Raw genomic sequence first — 22,464 nt, 5'->3', positions numbered from 1 at the left:
TTATTTCGATGTACCAACAAAACCCGTATTCTCGAAAGACAGATATAGCCCTTTTATTATTTCATTTTCTTCGTATAATCATAATCAATCAGTAAAAATACAGGAAATACAGAGAAAACCCTAAAAACGTTGTGTTCTTCATAATCAAACGCTCAAACAAAGGCGTTATCGAACTCCGATTCGGGCGTGCAATATATCAAAACGAAGCTCTCAAAAATATCTTTCTGAATCAACCATCCATTTTTGTGCAGAAATCAAGGTATTTTTCTGAATTAATTATTTTATTTTGAATTATTTATGAATTAAAATAGGAATTTATGTTCGTGATGTTGTTTGTGTGATTTGATAGCATAATCTGGTAGATAATTTCTTCCTGGTCATTTTGGTATATTATATCATGAATTTGGAGTTCAATAACATATAGAAAATGAGGTTTGATTATCGGATTTATAAAATTAGGGTTTTTAGCCTTTGAATGTTTTCAATTCGATTTGGGAACTTTTAACCTGATGATTCTGGGCTTGATTAAGTTATACCAGCTTATAGATCGTTTAAAAATGACTCAATTCATGTAAGTGTATGTGACGTTGGGTGCCTAATTTGTTTCGCCGGAAAAAGCTTGAAATTGCCGGCTTTAATGGCGGTTCACCGGAGCTTCGACTCCGGGGACGCTTTATCACCGTTTTTGCTAAGATTTGATTGTTGTTGAGATTGTGAACATAATCCAGTCAAAAGGCATGAAGAATCGTGACGTCCTGGTACTGATCGAGGCTCGCCGGGATAGTATCTGGTCGCCGGATTTTTGCACCGACCAGTCTGTTCTTGAACGACCCGGTCGGGTCGATTTTGACCCAGGATACAACCCGGTTTTAATCTTCAATTCTCCTAAACCAAAAATCAGAAACTGTTTCTGATTTCTTTTATTTTAAAAATTATTTTAAAATTATGTTTTAATTCTAAAAATCTATATTTAATTCTGGAAAATTATTTTAAAAATTCAGAAAATTGTTTTAATTATTTATTTATTCAAAAATAAATCGGAATTATTTTATTAATTAATTTTAATTAGTTTTTAATTAATCAATTAATTTATTATTAATTGATTAATTAATTTAATTATTGATTAATTTTAATTGATTTAATAATTAGATTTAATTATTTATTTTTGATTTAAAAATTCTGAAAAATAGTTTCGAGTTTTAAAATATTATTTAAAATTATTTTCAAGGCTCGATAATTATTAAAAAATTATTTTAAATCCAGATTCGGGTGTTCGAACCCTATTATTTAATTATAAAATGATTCGGAGTCCCGTTTAAATTTCAAAAAATGTTCAAAAATTCGTATTAAATACCTGCAAAATGATTTTGACTCCGAATCTTCTTTGAAAAATTATTTTGATCGAATATCTTACGTGTTATGTGTTACGTGCTAACTGATTGATGTGTTATATGCCTATGTGGTTATGGTTTGACTGTTTTAGTCATAACTTTTAATCCGTAAATCGGATTTGGATGAAACGAAGGGTAGATAAAAGCTTATGACGTCTATGTGACGATTATAATGATATGAGTATGAATAATTGATAGATACTTGTGATGCCTAGCAGAGTCAGCAAGGCATAGAAAGAGAAGAAAAGTGGTTGATGAATGAAACTGTTAGATGAGTACAAGTAAAGTGGAAATCGTCGGTGATAAGGCAAGTACTTCTGAACCTTTTTTCAAGATATATTGCAAATATTTTCGAACTTTTACATAATATGCCGCTATTATTCAAAATAACTCATGTTTTATATTGCAAGCGCTTTAAACTATTTAACCTTGAACCCTGATTCTTATTGATCTTGAGCCATAAGCCTTATTCTTCATAAACCATTGATTGTTGAATTCTCAGATATGAGCCAGACACATACAATACTACTCCACAAATACATATCTACCACATACTGATTTCTGATATTGAATTGCTTGACATACCAACCCTTATTCCTTGTTTAACGGAAGACCAATCCTTGGAACCCTTGAACCCATGGTCTTCTAATTTCTGATTTTTTCCTTGATTGAAAGCTAATCTTTTTGAATTCCTTGTTATACCTTCATAATATTGTGAAACACTCTATGCTTCAAAATAAATGTTGTTTATGATTCAGCTTATTGAATTTCATTGGTTATCATATTAAATTGTTTTAGAATTGGATGGTTTTATTTATGCGGACCAGATTCGTGGTCGGACCAGATTCGTGGTCATAATAGGCCAATGTGTGCCCTGGATCCAGTATATAGAGCAAAGCTGGGAGCCTTACTCAGAGTTAGTGCGTGATTGATCAGCAGCCTAACCTTGGTTTTTTTTAAATGAAAAGTGAATATCCAATTCTAATTATTGCTTATTCAGAAACTTGATTCTTCTGAATCATTTCAATTAGTTATTGTTTAACCTCAGTTATTGCTATTATGACTTGCTGAGCTAGTTAGCTCACTCTTGCAAATCTTTTTATGTTTTCAACAGTTGAAAATGAAATTGTTGGTAACGAGGATTCCCAGTCCATTGTGCGAGCTAGGATTCCAGGTTAAGTCGGATTGAGCTAGCAGGAGCTTTATATTGTAAATGAGTTATGCAAAATTGTAAGAACGATTTCATTATCAGTTATAAGTTGAACTAGTTGGGATTTGGTACGATGTAATAAAAGATAAAGTTGTGGCTTGTTTTTATACTTGAACCTATTGCGATCCATGGTTGTGAAAAGAAGGGTCAATGCTTATAATATTCTATATACAGGTTTATATATTGTATGTGTGTGTTATGAGCCCCAAACTTCTGACCCGGGTTTGGAGGACGTTATAGTTTGGCATCAGAGCCACAGGTTATAAGTCACTGAAACAAGCTTAGAATGTCGGGAATGGATAGAGGGTTAAGATTAGAAAATGGAAAGATAGAATGTCGAGAGGTTGAGTGTGATTATACAAAAGGTTTCGTTATGATTCGTGATGAGATTCGAGATTCTTATCTCGCGACGCGATTTCCAGATAGCGGCGACGGCAGATTATTTTATCCCGGGATTATATGATCATTCGGAGCCCTCAGACGGAGGACCCTCATCTGATTCACGCCCTGCTCGTCCACCGGTGTTAGCCATGTCACATCCTGTTGCGGTGGTTGCACCTTTTCACGTTATTATCCCATCCCCTGAGGCGAGACTACCTATTCGAGAATCCCCCACATGCTAATTCTGGTTCTACCGGATATTCAACTGTGAGTGCATCTTTTTTGTCTACTTTACACCTTTTTCTATAATATTCGTTTAAAACTCGTCTTATGGAGTAACAACACCCAGAAGGATAAATTTGAAAGTTATAACATATGGTGAGTACACGAGGTATTAAGAAATGTTAGAAGAACCTAGAGTGAGGATACGTGTATTTCAGAAGATAGCCGCTACCAGGTTATAGGGAGCTTCTAATGAGTATGCCACCCACGATTATTTTGTGGAGTGAACTAGAAGGATCTTTAAAAAATTTGAGAGGATTGGAAATCGAGAGCTTTCTTGAAATTATATGATGATGATATGATCAAACATGATACGTATTGAAGTAATGTGATATAAATCGACCTTGTGTTATAAAATAAATCTGATAATTACTGGATAGATTTGTTATACTTAGTAACCGTAAGAGATAAGGGTGGGAATGTTACCAGTATGGAAGACTAGAAGTGAAGTTACGAATAAGATAGTATGTAATGGTAACTGGAGTTTTGTTGACCAATGAAGGCAAAATAGACCCAATAAGGGGTAGAAGATATATATGGAAAGGAATGGGCTCTTATCTGATTATTTTCCTAATTGGATTCCTTGTGATAGTTGAGAAGGACGACAACTAACTCATATAGTAATGACGACTAGGTGTATGATTTTCAAAATTTTAAACAGTTTTTTTTAAAAGAGATTTTTTTCATAAATTTCTTTCTAAAATTCCTTGGAACAAAACAAGTCTTAAAACTTGGTTGTCCAATTACTACTTGAGTTTCTTATTTGTTATAAAATTCAGATTATCCAGACAAATACTTGTTCTAAAAATTAGTACGGTTCATTTAGAAGGCCAAATGAAACCGCTATTACAAAGAAGATTTGATTGTTCCTAGCAGAAGAATACAAATATTGTTTGATAAGTTTAACGACATAACCAATGTACGGAGAAACTGTTCATCCAATTTCTGAGACGATTAGAGTTGGAAGAATACGTCGATTCATAAGTAGCCGAGTATGAGCAAAGAAGATTGAGAAAATTTCCAGACCTTTTTAAAGGAAAAACGTTATTAGCAAAGAAGGCGATATGTTGAATGATCAGCAGCATAAGCGAAATTTGAAGTTGTGATTGTAAATCTCGTAAAGCGTGAAAATAGGGTCGAATTATAGGAATATTGAACATGGAAGCGCAACGCGAAAGATACAAGACCCAGTACATGGGAATTTATTCTAATGATTGATTTAATAAAGCATTTCAGAGAACTTTCTAAAGTTAATATATGACTCGGAATGGGATTTATTGATCGGACAAGCGTTGAAGTTGTAAACAGATAAAATGCGGATGGCGACCAATGATATCATTTTTTTTTATCATTCTTATAAATCTCGAGTAAAGTATGAACTTCTTTCATGATCAGCTTTATAAGGTGATTGTTGAATCCCTTTCAAATCATTCTTTCTTCAAAATATTGTTTCCTAATTGGGACAAGCAGTGTTATGGTGTGACGATTTGTCGAAACGACAAAGAGTCTGGTGGGACACCACCTAATCATGTGTTGTGTGCCATATAGTATGAAAGACTGGCCATCTTGAGTACTAATATGGTTGTCTCATTCTTATTCAAATCATTATTCATTCATTCTTCTTAAATCTTGATTTATTGATTCATGAATTTCTCCGATTGTTTCCTTGTACTCTTATTCCTTACAAAAAGTTTCTAATCAGAATCATATACACAAATTCCTTCTTGTGTAAGATCTATTCTTTGAATATCTTAAAAAGGAAGTAAAATGAACCCGTGTAGCATATGGAGGTACGTAAAAAGTGTGGACAATTGCAAGCCAAATAATGGTGGACATTTACTTGCAGAAAGGAATCATTATGCCGATAACGGGATTGTTGCGAGGACATTATATCAAAGACGGAAATCTGTATACATGATACGTTGCAAGTATGAAATTTTGGCGTGAATTGGAGTAATTAGCAAACTGTATGAGGTAAATTAACTAGAGAAATAGAAAAGCAAAGCTGCGTATATCAGATAAGGCAAATGATTGAGTAGACAACGAAAGCGAATGAAGAAATTCTTAATAAAAAACCAGATAATCGAATAATACGTTGTGAAGATGAAGCATACCTCTATCATATGGAAGATAGTTGTCATGAAGATTAAAGATCAAAAAAATGCTAGTTACAAATAAACTTTGAATGCGTTCATCAAAGAATAGTTAGGCTTTCCCACTCAAGTAAGTGAGTTATGGTAAATTTAATGTTTATAACTGGGTTAGCAACGAAGGCTCGGTATGGAAAGACATAAGGGGAGATGAAGGTATGGTGGTTTGACTGCAATAATTTTTAAGAAGTGATGCTTTAAAACCAAAGGAATTCTTTCACAAGATTATAATAGTGTTGGTTAAGACCACGTGCTGGTTATCAGAAGTTGAACAAGTTGACTAAAAAGAATAAGTGTATGTTTTCAAGGATGGATAAATTGCTAATTAGAAAGCTTAAATTGAAACACGAACTAAAAGAATTTTCAATTTGAAATTGTACTCATTATTGATATTCTGTTATAATCAGAAGATATGAGAAAGGACATGTTATCATCAGAATCATTCGCTATAATCCTAGGTTGAACTAAAATATGGATTGTACTGATTAACATTACATGAGATGGTGAAATGGTGAGTTTAGAAAGTGGCAGTGGATTGGTACACATGAGGATTGATTGTTGGTTGTTTGATTGATTGTTGGTGTCAGCTTGAGTCCGACTGGTAGTCAATAATATAGAGGAGATGCTGCCCAAATTTTCAGATATTACCCTGCTTTTAAAGATAGAATGTAAACTTTCGTATGTTATTGATATTCCTGTGATACTCCAAATAATTGTGATCTTGGTTCTCGAGGGAGGTTGTTGCATCCAATCCGACTATATATAATTGGTTTTTGATTTCATTTAGCTAGTCATCACTTGGTACAATTGACCAATTAAGTAAGTTAATTGGGTAATTTTACCAATTAATGGTCAGTTAGATGGAAATCGATTCCAATTATATTAAGTCAAATTTTGATGTGATTTTCAAATCCAAAATCAAAGCAATGAGGAATTGGGAAAAAGTAAGGACAACAGTAGAATTCAGGAATTGCTGCAAGTGCGTGAGGCTTTACTTGGATGAATATGCCCTTTATAATGGACAAGAGAAATAAAAAAGTTATTTGTATGGACAAGTAAGGAGAACGTTTTAAGAACTAAAGATTTAAGATAGAGCAAAGAGAAGAAATAAAAGAAAGGAAAAAGGGAGGTAAAATGAAGAAGAGATTAGTACCTACACCAATATGGATTTTATTAGTCAATCAAAGAGATTTTATCATCTGCAATAAAGTTTTATTAAAGGGCGTCTTATTTCCAATTTGTTTTGATAATCATATAATAAATGATTTATCAAGTAATTCTAGTTTGGATAAAATATGGGATACATTTTTAATTCAGTTTCTGATTGATGTTGATACTTATGTTGTTGTTAAATATCGAAAGTGGTATTAATATAGATGATTGATGTTTATTTCAGAATGGGATGTTGTGAGCATCAAAGTTCATATTGATATCTAATTTGATATGACATTAAAATGAGTATTAATGTCAAGAGTTCGGTTTGAATGAGTTATGAGAATGAAGAACGGAACTAGGAAAGAAAGTGGAATCAAAAGGATGATAAAGAAACTTTATAAGATGTCATGATATAGGTAAGATATGGGTATTATGTGGGACATGAGTAAAGTGAAGAGTTTGAGGAAAATTTGTAAAATGAGATATGGAATGCATCTCAGAAATACGACTGAGTCTCGAGGGCTGAAAGAAAATATCTAGTGACCAGGCGTGAAGAGGAAATGGGGGGAAAACGTAAGTAAATGTTATACCTACCCAAGAATTGGGACGGAACATCAAAGGATAGATGGATTATTATAATCGTTGACTTTCAAAAATAAAGATAGATATACTTCGTCAGGAGATGTCGTAATGAAGTCACCTGAGAACCAAAGGTGAGGAAAGCGTTAACTGCATCATTATTGATAGGTTATTCCAAACCTAATCATTTTCTTTAATTAATAAACAGTTCGTCCGATAAGTGGGTTAGTTGTTGCTTGAAGAAATGATGGCACGTCATCGGATCCGGAAATTTATTGTAAAGGATCAATATTGTTTGATATGAGATTTGACAGGAGTATTCAAAATACGATGAATTAGGTCGAACTAGAATATTATGTACCACTCCCAGATGAACGGGCATTAAGTAAGGCGGAATTAAAAGATAGGAATTTGGTTAAACATCGATAACTCAAGAGATTCAAGCTACTCCGAAGGTATGATACGAGACATAGATGTCAAAGAAGACTCTCTGATAGTATGGCATAAAGAAAGAATAAACGTTATATGTTATTAGACGTCAAGGAACGCATTACAGCCAGTCTCGTACGAGAACTCCTTAGAACCAAAATAAATGATAATATAGGTTAAAAGTATGCCAGTGATGCCTCCAGGTTAGTGTACTTTCTTTAAAATGGTAAGAGATATTCGCTCGATAAACATCCTCGATTGTGCTTCAAGGAAAATGAAATATGGTGATAAGTCTGTGCGTTAGTCATATTCAGTCGAGATTTTCTCGTTAATTCTTAACTCTGGATTAATCTCGAGAACCTTAGAAATCAAATACGCCATAGTTCATGTATATCATTCGCAGATGGACGAGAAGATTAAAAGAATGACTAAAGTGCCTCGAATGCGATTCGAAGTGATTATGAACTAAGTTAATTGAATAGAGAAACATGTGGGAATGAGGTTCAATAACCAGTAGCTAATGCAAACGTTCTTGAGCACGAATTACTAGAATTAAAAAGAAAAGCTAATTAGTAAGCATTATGCTGGTCCCTTTTGAGGCAGTAAAATAAGCAAGATAAGTGTAAGTGAGTTGGCTTCACCGCCACTTGTATAGCAGGTTCATAGGGTGTTTATACGGGTATAGTCAGGAAGAATAATTGAGCTCTGTTATATATAAAATGGAGACTTGAATTGAGTTATATGAGCAACTAATAGAATTTTATGTCAGTAAGAGACTGTTAAGTAATGAGTGATACTGCGAGTAAAAGTTTATGAAAAGTTGTAAGGTTGAGGGATCAACCTGAGGAAATGAAAGTGAGATACTTGAATGTATCATTATCTGATCCTTAGTGTGATTCTGAGGACAGAATCCTTTTAAGGGGGGGAAGGATGTAATATCCGGGATATCGCGTGTAATTATTTTTTTATCAATAAATAATTTTTATATGATTAGTATCTGATTTTTGGGTGAAATATTTGACGATTGGTGTTATGTGGATGTTGATATGTGGTAAAGTATAAGTATGTTAATTTTACTATGACCAGAATAAAATATAGATAATTAAGGTATTTTTCTGGTAATTTTTGGACTGTTATATAATTTAATATTGATTTATGAATTTATTAATTATTTTCTGAATAATTACAAAATTATTTTATAAAGCCCGGAATCTTCCGACTTCAATCGTTTTTACGTTTTTACAACTCGAAACTCTTCCGAAAACTCCTTCCTAACCTAATCAAGTAATTCCAGACATTTTCCGTGTTTTGACTTTTTCATTCCGGATTACGGTTTGACCCGTGCGCGGCCCGGCGCACAATTTTCGATACGATAATTATTTTGATGTACCAACAAAACCTGTATTCTCGAAAGACGGGATATTATTACATTATTTTCGTATAAAGTGTTTTATAAGAAGCCCGGTTTGGATAATTATCCAATACGGGTATCAAATCGGATCATTTTTGCAGTTACTTAGCGGCTAAGTAACTAATTTAACGATCCAAAATGAACCAATATTCCATAAATATATATAGCCCGTTTTTTATTTAATTTTCTTCGTATAAGCATAATCGATCAGTAAAAATACAGGAAATACAGAGAAAACCCTAAAAACGTTGTGTTCTTCATAATCAAACGCTCAAAGGAAGGCGTTATTGAACTCCGATTCGGGCGTGCAATATATCAAAACGAAGCTCTCGAAAATACCTTTCTGAATCAACCATCCATTTTTGTGCAGAAATCAAGGTATTTTTCTGAATTAAATATTTTATTTCCAATTATTTACGAATTAAAATAGGAATTTCCGTTCTTGATGTTGTTTGTGTGATTTGATGGCATAATCTGGTAGATAATTTCTTCTTGGTCATTTTGGTATATTATATGATGAATTTGGAGTTCAATAACATATAGAAAATGAGGTTTGATTCTCGGATTTATAAAATTAGGGTTTTTAGCCTTTGAATGTTTTCAATTCGATTTGGGAACTTTTAACCTAATGATTCTGGGCTTGATTAAGTTATACCAGCTTATAAATCGTTTAAAAATGACTCGATTCATGTAAGTGTATGTGACGTTGGATGCCTAATTTGTTTCGCCGGAAAAAGTTTGAAATTGTCGGCTTTAATGGCGGTTCGCCGGAGCTTCGACTCTGGGGACGCTTTACCACCGTTTTTGCTAAGATTTGATTGCTGTTGAGATTGTGAACATAATCCAGTCGAAAGGCACGAAGAATCGTGACGTCCTGGTACTGATCGAGGCTCGCCGGGATAGTATCCGGTCGCCGGATTTTTGCACCAAACGGTCTGTTCTTGAACGACCCGGTCGGGTCGATTTTGACCCGGAAATCAGAAACTGTTTCTGATTTCTTTTATTTTAAAAATTATTTTAAAATTCTATTTTAATTCTAAAAATCTATATTTAATTCTGGAAAATTATTTTATTATGTGAGGAGTGCCTTTACCAGTAAACTTTTTTGATAAAGAAGTTGTTCAAACAATTTCCACTAAGCGAAAATTACAAACCTGCTTAAAGGTGATTGGGAAAGAATAGTGAAGATTTCATACGCTTCCCCACTCTCCTCTAATGTTTTCATAACAATAAACCGGTATATCGGTGTACATATTCACTGCGTCATGGCTGCTATTTCAGGTGCATGAGAATTTCAAAGGATTTAAACGATTGTTAGGTTTTCTAAAGAGTGATCTTTCTATTTTATGCCATAATGTATGATTACCTCTAAGTTAACATATGTACCATTTACAACCAAGGGCATTCTCTGATATTTAAAAAATACTGAACTGCATGGATAGTTGGGTATGATGTATAAAGTAACATACCATCTTCGGGCACCACTTCATGCTTTTCCTCTAAACATGCCATTAAACGTCTTAAAGGCTGTTGGGATTACTTAGTCAAAACAACTCAGACAACATAAGATATAAATAATTTTGTAACAACTTTTCCCTCCAAAACTGAATTTGGGGATGTATTTATATTAGCTTAGTCTGTACATAACAGTTAGTTGGTTTTTTCATCTTGTAAAAGGGTTTTTCTCTCTTTCAACTTTAATGGAAGATTATCTTCTTCTTCTTCATCTTTTTGTCTTTGTTGTTGTTTCACAGTAAGTTCACAATCAATGATGTAAATGTAATATTTGTATACATTTACAAGTCTAACATGGTATCAGAGCTCTTTGATCAAACACCTTCCGCGCATCCATCGCATCGAGCTCGTTTAACATTTTTCTGACAGTTTATTGATCAATTGTTAGAGATCGAGATCGTCGCGTGCTTCTCATTTTCGACTCATCATCATCCAATCAAACTTACGGTTAATTCTCTACATTCTACAACTTTTTAGCCTTGAATCTCTGCATTAGTTTTTGTCAATCTTTATATCTACATAAAGGTGTGTTTTACACAATATAATCTTCGTCAAATCAATCAATCTGTTGTTTCTCGTAATCATTTCTTTTTCGTGATCTCTTCATAAATTTGATCAGATCTCTTGTCTTTGAGCTCGATTAATCTTCAAAATGACTGGAAACATTAGTTCTACTCATGATTCAACTCCTGACACGAACACTCGTCAATATGAATTGTCAAACACTTCTCTAGAACAAGATAATCCACTTCACTTGCATTCTTCTGATAATCCAGGAATGAGACTAGTTCACGATCAATTTGACGGTTCTGGTTTTAGTAATTGGAAAAGGTCTATGAGTATTGCTTTATCTGCTAGAAATAAGCTAGGTTTTGTTGATGGTTCATTACCAAGACCTGAATCCACTTCTTCTTCACTCAAAAGTTGGATTAGATGCAATGATATGGTTATCTCATGGATATTAGGCGCTTTGTCTAAATCCATCAGTAGAAGTGTTATCTACTGTGATACTGCTCATCAAATGTGGTGTGAACTTGAAGAAAGGTATGGTGTGTCTAATGGAGCTCAGTTGTTTGGATTACAAAAGGAACTAAATGATATCTCCCAGGGAAACAATAGTGTTGCTGATTACTTCACCAAAATGAAAATGCTATGGGATGATATAGACTCTCTTGCTCTAATTCCTGTTTGTTCATGTGGTTGCAAATGTGGTGCTACTCAAAAGGCTCTCAAGTTTCATCAAGATCAGCGTGTTATACAATTTCTTATGGGATTGAATGAAACTTATGCTATCATGAGAGGATCTATTCTCATGAGTTCTCCTCTTCCTAACATCAGTCAGGTTTATAGCCTATTGCTTCAAGAAGAATCTCAAAGGGAGATTCATTCGAATGGGCAATTTGTTGTTGATTCTGCTTCCCTTCATGTCAATGCATCAAAATTTCAGAATGCCTCAAGTTTCTCTAGTTCTCAGAAGAAAGTTAATTTTGATTCTAAGAAGTCTCTCCACTGTAACTACTGCAAGAAACCCGGCCATACAATTGATAAATGCTATAAGATTCATGGTTTTCCTCCAGACTTTAAGTTCACTAAAACTAAAAGACTTGCAGCTCAGGTTGTTGATACCACTGACTCTCCTACTCATAATTCTCAAGTGACTGGTAACTCTGCACCTACAACTCATTCTGGAAACTCAGGCTTAACTCCAGAACTCTGTGCTCAACTCATCAATATGCTGAAGTCTTCTCAAATGTCTGATCAGCCTTCTGCAGCAAATTTTGCTGGTAATTCACTGGTTTTTAATGCATTTCTTAGTCCATCTGATAACACTAGTTGGATTTTAGATAGTGGTGCTAGTGATCATATGTGTTCACAGAATTCTATGTTCACTTCTTTGCAAAAGTTGTTACAAAATTATTTATATCTTATGTTGTCTGAGTTGTTTTGACTAAGTAATCCCAACAAAGGCTGCATTGCAGTCTCTTTGCACACCAACCGAATATCTGATCCTTAATAGCCTTCAGTCCTCTCGACCATTAGATCATATGGATGCTTGTCCGCATCAGGTGCAGGAGGCAATAATTCCTCAAACATGGATCTTCTTGCTTCTGGTTCAGGAAGTGGTACAAGGATCTTGCAATAAATAAGACATGTTAGATATAGAAAGTACATTGAATTCTAAGCAATCTTATAATGGTGATGTCACATCACATGCTGTTTTGTTCATTAAACACGTTAAAACAAAACCTTTCTTCACTGAGCTACTTAAATATTAGAATTTTGCTACCGGTGCTCATTTTCTAATAGTTCCCATTTTTATTTTTACTTCATGTGAAAATAGAGGAAAGGTAACAAAAGAGCAGCACACCCCTAAATCTTGAAAACGTGCAAGTGAAGATGGATTTGACAATAAAAGGTTGCAAGCTTGCGAAGTTTTGAAAAACATAATTAATTTTTCATGTTTTTGCTGGCATAAAAGTCGATTGCAATGACCCAAAGCCAGCAGCAAATTACTGAAGATTCATGTAATTAGATAAAATATGCTGAAAGCAGGAAAGTTCACGCCAAGAAAGTCTTCGTCTATGCAAACCCCGTTCCTGTTATTGAAAGATCAGCACTATTTTCAAGCTCATCTGTTTTTGTTAAGCCATCCATCTGCAATCCAGTTTACATATTAATAATGCAAGGTAAAGTAACAATACAGATGTCATTATAAAGGATACTGAAATTCGTAAAATATGGTACTTCATTATTCCTGTAAAATAGGAGAATTTTGCTATTGCCAAGAGCTCGCAAAATACCAAATGCTTATTGAAATACGCAAAGCAACTTGAGATGGATGTTTGCATATCAGTGCTAAATTGATTGTCGACCGGTGTTTGAGATGTTGATTACGCAGCAGATTAAGTGGGACTGTCACATAGACAGCCCAATTTTATGTATAGTAGGTTACAGAAATTTTGTAATCCGTTGGCTAATATTAAGCACTTTAGATCATTTTATTCACGTCTGCTGAGTTATTACCTTTGCATCAGTAGGTCTCAAGAGTTTTATGAAATAGCAGTTTACAATTTTTTTAGACAATATTACATACCTTTATGGACCATCCGGATTATCCCTCTCATATTTCATATCATCATATCCCTAATTATAATACCATCATATCCCTCTCCTATTTCATTAATAAAAATAGTTCTTATATCTTGCAAGGCTCTTGAACTTAGCTTTAAATCCGTCACGGTAATCCGTTTAAATGTTCATAAAGACCGTTGATAAAGCTTCAACATATATAAACCATATATCGGTATATGTAATAGTTCATCCAACAACTCGGGAAAAGAATAAAATAATTAATTGAAAAATATTGAGAAGTCAGTCTCCATGACACTGAGAAAGTGTCAACTACTGCTACCAAGACTTATCCTGTATTCATATCATGATATCAGTGCACTACAAGGAAAAAAAATGGCTCAGACAAGTGTTTCAACCCGTTGTCTGATTCCCTGAAAACCCGTTGTCTATTGAGCCGCCGTCTCTTACATGAATCAGACAACGATTAGAAACAGTTGTGTGAGTCATCGCAGACAACGACCAACGATGAATCCCCGTTGTATTACAACAAGAACAAACAACGTCTTTCCATAAATTTTGTTGTAACAAGATTTATTAGACAAGTAATGTTAAAAAGGTTATGTATGTGGTCACTAAGAGTTTTAGAATAGAACATAACACAAAACCCTTATTCAGATATATATATTGTCCTCCACCTTAACACACAATTCAAACGATAACCACCGTTGTATTACAACCATAACAAACAAGTATTTTCCATATATTCTGTTGTAACAAGTATACTCAGACAAGTTCTCTTAAAAACGTTGTGTATGTTCTTACTAAAAGTTTAGGAGTAGAACATAACGCACAACCCTTATTCTTATTTTTTTATTGTCCTCTACCTTAACACACAATTTTTAAACGATAAAATTTTGTTGTCTTACAACCATACAGAAAACCCCTTTATTTTAAATTTGTGTTGTTGGAATTGCTTCATACAACATTTTTTTATTACTTGGTATTGTATGATTTTGTTTTGCACTTATATTTTACTGTAGAAAGTGTTGTTGTGGTCTTCAAGGCATAATTCTTTTATTCTTAATAGCATTGTCTGAACATAATGGATAATAGTTAGTTTTGTTCAGACAATGGTTTTTTATTGTGTGAATCTTCTTTTAACAAGGTTTAGTTTTAAATAGCATTATTATATGTTATAAAACATGATGAGCTTGGCCTTTATAAGTGTTGTGTGAGACACAATATAATATGGTTATTGTATAACTTTATTGGCTAAAATCTCCTCAAACAATGGTTTTTCAAATTAAAATTAAACACAGCAACATTATAAAATGAACATGCCATAAAAATTAAAACCCAAACCATCATTCAGATTACAAGCAAATTGTCACCATTACACCAACAATCAACCATCAATCCTTCCATTACACCAACAATCAACCAACCCTCCATTACATGAATCCACTAAACCAATATTTAACCATTGCAACCAAGAACCAACTTATAACCAAGTTTTAATTTAAACAAAACAGACCATTCAAGTAGAAAGCAAAATATTTTCAGGTGAACATATCCACAAAAACGCTAGTAATTAGAAACAACGTTTAAATAGAGTTAATTGCCATGACCAGGACTCCCAAATTTCAACACAAAATATGTTCACAACTCAAAATACCCTGCAACACTGTATGCAAGTTCAAGTGGCATGCTTCTTCATGAAGTACTTTGCCCATTCAGTCCTTATCTCGTTCAGTTCTTTCATGCCATAACTTAGGTTGCTTCTGCGTAACCACTGAAACATGGATGTAAAAATCACATTTATTTACCACAATACAATTGGATATAGAAAAAAGAAAGACAACTATAACATTACCTTCTCATGAAATTTTAATTCCATATCGGCACAAATCTCTTTCATGTAACCCATTATAAATAAACCACAATCTTTGCTCCCAGTTTGGACATGAACTCCCTGGAGAACATTAAAAACTTTATATATGTCTAGCTACACTATTCTTGTAAAATAGAGAAATCGATAAAATATACTATATTTACCCCCAGATTCTCCCAAGATATTTTCTTCTTTAAAAACTTCTTTGCTTTTTCCTGGTAGAGTTTGATAGCACTACGACAATATAATATAGATCAATTGTAAGTCATATTTGTATTTAATTATTAAAGTGATTGTAGTTGAAATAAAATTTTAATATTGTACTCACTTGTCAATCACTTCTGTCCATTCTTCAGTTGCAATCCTGCGCTTCAATGGGTCTATGTGGTAAACAGTTTGTGAATCTGGATTTACAGCCGTGAGCGTCCAATGATTCCTGATAATTTATGAACAAAAAAATTTACAATACATACAGAGATGATGATAAACAAAAAACAATATTTAAGTAAGGAATATATTATTTATTATAACAGGTACTAACACAGCATTATATGGTAGCAGGAAAATTTGTCCTGGTTTAGCGTTCCTGAATCTGATAGATAAGGATTTTGACCTCTCTCCTGGACTACCACAACCAAGTGCGCCTATCATCCCAGGATCAACAAACGTTATCATGTCAACCATCTTGCGCTTTTTCAAATTTTCTTGCAATAAACTGTTAAAAATTGGAGATACGGATTATGACAAATTTAAAAAAAACTCAATAAGTATTCATAAAGGCAACAAAACTTTAAAACTACGCTTACTTGATAAAAATGCAAATGGTGGACCCTGATATCTCACCCCCAGAGCACAAAGCGTGCACATCCGATAAAAACAGTGCCTTCTTAGCGGTTACTCCAAAAGCTTCTTGGCATAGATAAAAAGAGTTTACTTGTCCATCAGCCATGGCATTTTTTGCCCAAAGCCACAGACGTTTCAAAACAGGGGGTAATTCGCACCCATGTCCAATACATACTTTGGTTCCGGGACACAATCTTTTACCTTCTTCCATTTTTTCCCAGTAGTTTTCTTGCCTCCCTGAATTGAAAATATAAAAAGAAAATAGAGAATGCAAAGTTAAAGAAAGTTGACATGTTAAGTAATTGAAAATCTAAATTATGTTTTTATTCTTTACTTTTAAAAAATAACATAAGTTTCAAAAGAATCATAATATAAACAGATTTAATTCATTAATACGTAATAAATTAAAAATTACATCATTATTAATTTAATTATCAAACCTATTTCCAACATTTTAACAAAAATAAATATATGACAACCACCACAAATTCAACACTGAAATAAGGGGAAAAAAATTATTATATATAAAACTGAACCAAACAATTATTCAACCTAAACATGAGAAACAATATCGCAAAAACTTACCTATATATAGACCCGATATTGTAAAAATTAGATTACTAAGTCCAAAAATATACTTGCATATATATATAGAGAAAATTTAACCTTTGGACTTCCTTTCACTACAGCGGCGCTTGTCTTCACTTCCATTATGAGGTTTCTCGGCCATGCAATATATGTTCCCACAGCTTGTTCCACCGTCACGATCTCATCTTGGATTGGGAAGGGAATCTTTTCAGATCCTTGGAGTACACGAGTGATTGAGACCCGTACATTTTCTTTTTCCAGTTGTTTCCCATGAAGAACCTGACACTTAGTATCAACTGTTGCATAAGCAACGATATTTGTCGGGGAGCCAATTGCTAATTCCCACTTTGTGCATCCTTTAACCTCCAACACCTCCTCATTATTAGGTTCCAGACACACATCCTCAACCAACATTTGATTATCCTCAACATCAACAACCTTGAGAGCCTCGTCATGTTCCAGAATATGTTCCTCGCCATCCACCAAAGGTTTCTCCTGAATATGTTCTTCAAAATGTGTTTCCTTATCGATACCCACATTTTGAATGAGATCCAGTTTTTTCTTTACACCTTGCAAATCAAAGTCCTTCAGAATGTCATGTGCTCCCTTGGAACAACTTCCTTGTTGAGATCCAATATTTGGACTTAACCCAGTTTCAATAAGCTTCCCTCCTATACCAGCTTTCAGCTTTTGAAACTCTGCAGCCCAAAAGGCATCTCGCTTTTCAACTATCCTTTCTGTCTCTTCTTTCATAAATTTCTGAATACCCTCTCGAATCCTCTCCTCTATTGTCCTATATGTCTTCTTCTGCCTTAAAAGATGAAAGTATGTAGACTGCTTCACAAAGCGCCCTTGTCCACGCACCCGTCCTCTGTGTTCAGGGCTACCAAGCACCTTGGTCAAGATATCATCACTTCCTTCCACAGTCACCTCCCCTTCACTAACTCTTTGTTTCATTTTCCCCTAAAAATTTGATAAATAATAGAATTAATTAACCAACAAAATAGATATTTGGTGATAAAAGAATATATAAACAACAGAAATAAAAACTTACAATCGCCTGAGCAATTTCTTTAACTGCTTCTGACTTGAAGTTTCCATCTTTATCTTTCCTTGCACGAATCCAGCTATCTGATCTATCTATCTCCATTTCAGGGTTAGCTTGAGTCTCCATCTATGTGAACATGTTTAAAATATTATACAATATAATCGAAACAAAAGAATTGAAAAAAATTATATGATGTACGCGTGAAAGAAATATGTTTCATGAGAACTAACCATTTCATGCTCTAGGTTAGAATAGCCCTTTCGAGAAATGCAATGTGGATATAAATTCAGACTCCTCCTTAGTTTCTGTTTTTCGTGGATGTCCTTGGAGAAAAAAACACATAAATGTTAGCAACATAGTTTGTTTCGCTAATTACTTATGCTACGTGGGAATTTTATAAAATAAAAAAAATTAAAGAAAAAACTCACTAAAAATTCATCCGTTAGACGGCCTGAAAGAAAAATATCCCAGTGTGCCTTCTCAATAAAGGAGTAGTCAGCCGGAGGAAACTTTAACAACTCAGGTTGATCTTTATTAGGAATGATATATTCAGCTGTTAAACGGCTTTTAAACTCCCTCCATTTCTGGCATGCCGATTGCAGAACAAGCTTTCGTGCTGATGGTGGTACAATGTATGCCATCTACGTACATAAATAAACAATTTTATTATCACGTGTGTGTTAACTACAATAGGCAGTCATAATTTAACACAAGTAAAATTCTTAATTGGTTTTGTAGATGCAACTTCTTTTACCTGCACACAATCCCAAATCTTTTTTTTTCTTTCTACCGGAACACGTAACCAACTGTCATACCATATCGGGGCTTTTGTTCTGGCAAGAACTCCAATATAAGACTGTATTTCTTTAGCAGCATCCCCGTATGGCTCACCCTTTTTATTAAATAGCACCTCAAGCTTAATTCCCAGCATCTTACGCCTAACAATCCTATGCATCGTAACTGCTCCACGTTTTAGAAGCTTAAGTCCCTCTTATTTGGTTGCTGTTTCTTCCACTCGTTTCCTTTTTTTAGATAATTTGCTTTTTAGGTTCTTAGAAATTCCATTCTTCTTTACTGATTCAGGGGATGAATTCTGAAGGCAAGACTCCACTGGCTTTTCCTTCACAGGTTCAGACACCTCCTTGTTCTTTTCTAGCGCCCCTGCCTTTGTTTTTAGTTCCTCTATTTTGTTCTTCATAGATTCAGACTGAATCGGCTTGCTCATTTTTCGTTCCTCTGTCCTGTTCTTCACATGTGTGGACTTAACAGCCTTGCTCAATTTTGGATCCTCTGTCTTTTTCTTTACATCTGCCTTGTTCTTTTTTAGTGTCTTGATAAGGTTTTCACTAGTTCTACGAGGATCGGATTTTGTTTTTCTTGAAGGCACCATAATTAATCTGCACTTAAAACATTAAGTTTAATCTAATTGTTTCACACAAAGCCAAAAACTACATGAATATCAGTTGAATACAATTATATTAATGGAGGTGCTAAGGACACTCATGTGGCATCTCTATTAATGCACCTAAAATATTTTCATTTCTTCTGCATTATACACATAATTCATATTGATAGTTGAGAAGCAATCAAGCATAGGAAAACCCGTGATTCCCCTCAGTAAGACAGTCATACGACAACACAATCTAACACATCACTTTCCTAAAATTTCACAGCCCAAAAGACATGACATTCAAGGCAATAAAATTAAGCCTAATATACCACTTTCACGACCCCAAAAAACATCACTTCAGAGAAATAAACCTAAATCTACAACTTTCACAACCCAAAATATAAACACATTAACTTATTAAATAACCCTAATCAGATTTCATAATCCCAAAAAACATCACATTCAAGGCATAAAAAATAAACCCAAATCATAAATAAGCCCTAAGTATAAATAAAAAAACATCAGTTCTACTACACTACCATCATACCCAAATCATAAAAATAAGTGCATGCATATCAATACCCCAATCGATGTTCAATTTAAAATAAAATATAAACCCAGATCATAAATAAGCCCCAAGTATAAATCAAAAACATCAGTTATAAAAAATATCAAGAGAACACAGATATCCTACTAATAGAAAGAGAGGGAGAGAGAGGAGGAGAGAGAGAGAGGAAGAGAGAGATAGAGAGAGAGGGGGGGAGGAGAGAGGGAGAATGAACCTGTATCGTGACTTGTGAGAGCTCAGATGCACTTGTGAGAGCAAGAGGAGAGAAAAGAGAAAATGGAGAATGAGAGGTAAGTGGATGTTGGATTTTTAACGCAGCGGGGGCATGGCAAAACACTTTTACACATACAAAATCCAAATAAAAGCATATAAATCGTGAATAAAAATTCGAGGGATCGAATCTAACCTTTTAAAATAATTCGAAGACAACGATCAGAGATCCTTAGCAGTTGCTCCTCAAGTGTGAAGCACTCCACCGGTATCCACCAAGAAAACGATGTTAAGGAGGAGGAAGAAGGTGGAGAGAATTGGGTTTTTCAAACTTTTTGGGTTTTCGGGTTAGAATAAAATTAGGGTCTATAATAGTGTATTTATAGGTAAAATTTTCAGCTGAAATTTTCCCATAAATATTATTATTATTATCCCATTTATTATTCTCATTAATAATTAAAACACCTTTTAATCATTAATCCTTTTTCTAAACACTTTAGAAAAAATTCTCTCTCTTGATTTAATTTCCAAAAATTAAATTCTTTAATTAATAATATTAAGAACTTTTCTTAATTAATTTATAATCAATTAAATCTCATTTAATCAATTATTAAATTTTTCAATTAATTATTTATTTCACAAATAAATAATTATTTAGCCATTATTAATTAATTCCTCCACCCTTAAATCATTCTCTTTTTATGGTGTGACCCTGTAGGTTCAATATTAAGCCGGTAGTAGAAATAAATAATAATAAAACTATTTTATCATTATTTATATAAATTCTCTAATTTATTAAATATGATTAATTAATTAATCACATTTATTCTACATCGTGAGGGATACTTCTCAGCATATCGCGACTATCCGGATAATATGAATTCACTGCTTAGAATACCAAGAACCTATTCAGTGAATAGTTACCGTACAATAAACTCCTTCTACCCTACAATGTTCCGATTAAATACAAGGCATGGATCTCGTGTCAAGCCTATCTAATTCAATCACTTGCTTACCATTTACTATGCGTAGTTCTATGCAAATTAGAAACTCCTTTCTAATTTCATTCACTCTGGCCAGAGATTCCTGAACTAGCATAAGTGGATCAGCCTTGAACATTCGCTTCCTTCACTGGAAGGGGTAGATCCTTTATTGATCATACACTATCTTCGTGTACAAATTCCTGAGTGATAGTGCAGAAGACATAATGTATATTGTAAATCTGTAAATGATAAACACATAACAACACTTAGCAAATATTCGATTTCATTTTAAAAACACTACATGAATCGGGTCTTTATTCATAAGTGGCTCCCACTAGTTTTCCTAATTTATTCAACCCTCTACGTGAAAAATTAAGCATTCATAATGCTAGTGGGAATAGGGATCCTACATTCCATTACACAACCCCGGCTGTGGCACGAAACGCCATGTAATGTTCAATAGGCAGACAACTCTTGTCAATTACATCTTATGTTATTCCCTAATCAAACTTTAGCCTCTTGAATAATTGAGTCACGACTGTGGCACGACAAACTCAATATTCTAAGTCAAGTCTAACCCAACATTCCGTACAATTGAATCAGTCCCCAAAGGCCCACGGCTGTGGCACGTAACGACCTTTAGATTCTTATTCAATGTACACTGTTAGGTCACACTATCACTGTAGAGGGGGTGAATACAGTGTTTGTTACAATCAAATCGAACTTCAAGAACTTAAATAACGGAAAACAAACTTTATTGAAACAATAAACTCTGTTACAATCTGGAACTGTTATCTCTCAGTGATGAACAAAATATCACGAGAGCTGCTAGGGTTAAGTTAATAATATTCTCGATTATAATAACACTTATAGTGTAAACCCTATGTCTGTGTTTATATATTACATAGTTACAAGATAATCGCTAATTGATATGGAATATAATTCTGCTTCCTAATATATATCAATCAGATATCTTTTCTTCCAAGTATTCCATTCTTTATGGAATTCCTTCTTCATGCATATCTCTTCTTATGTTTATCTTGATCTTCTTAACTTTAATCAGCTGCTGTCCTTATCTGATCGTCCTTCAGCACTTAAGTTCTGATATCTATCTCCTGATGTTTATCTCCTGATAACATAAGTACTGATACCTCTTAAGTCCTGATGTCCAGTATAAGTACTGATCAGTTAAGTACTGATTTGTCCTGTTCAAATAAGATCTGAAATCTAAACATAAAACATATTAGCCATGACATTATCAAATATATCTAACAATCTCCCCCAACTTGTAAATTAGCAAAATATACAAGTTTAACAGATATTTGATGATGTCAAAAACATTAAGTACAAATGCATGAGAATTAGACA

The 22,464-nt window shown here is 33.8% G+C and overlaps 1 protein-coding gene across 1 annotated transcript; it reads left to right on the top strand.

The window, feature by feature from the left end:
- The first annotated feature begins 11,155 nt into the window (after window positions 1-11,155).
- LOC141673722 (uncharacterized) lies at window positions 11,156-12,451 on the top strand. The gene has a single exon (XM_074480463.1). The coding sequence runs from the start codon at window positions 11,156-11,158 to the stop codon at window positions 12,449-12,451; it is 1,296 nt and encodes a 431-aa protein (XP_074336564.1).
- Window positions 12,452-22,464: the final 10,013 nt, after the last annotated feature.

The sequence above is a fragment of the Apium graveolens genome, chromosome 7 (assembly GCF_009905375.1).
Source record: "Apium graveolens cultivar Ventura chromosome 7, ASM990537v1, whole genome shotgun sequence".
NCBI classification, from domain to species: domain Eukaryota; kingdom Viridiplantae; phylum Streptophyta; class Magnoliopsida; order Apiales; family Apiaceae; genus Apium; species Apium graveolens.
Note: the sequence above shows the minus strand (reverse complement) of the source record. Positions and strands in the feature narration are given on the sequence as shown.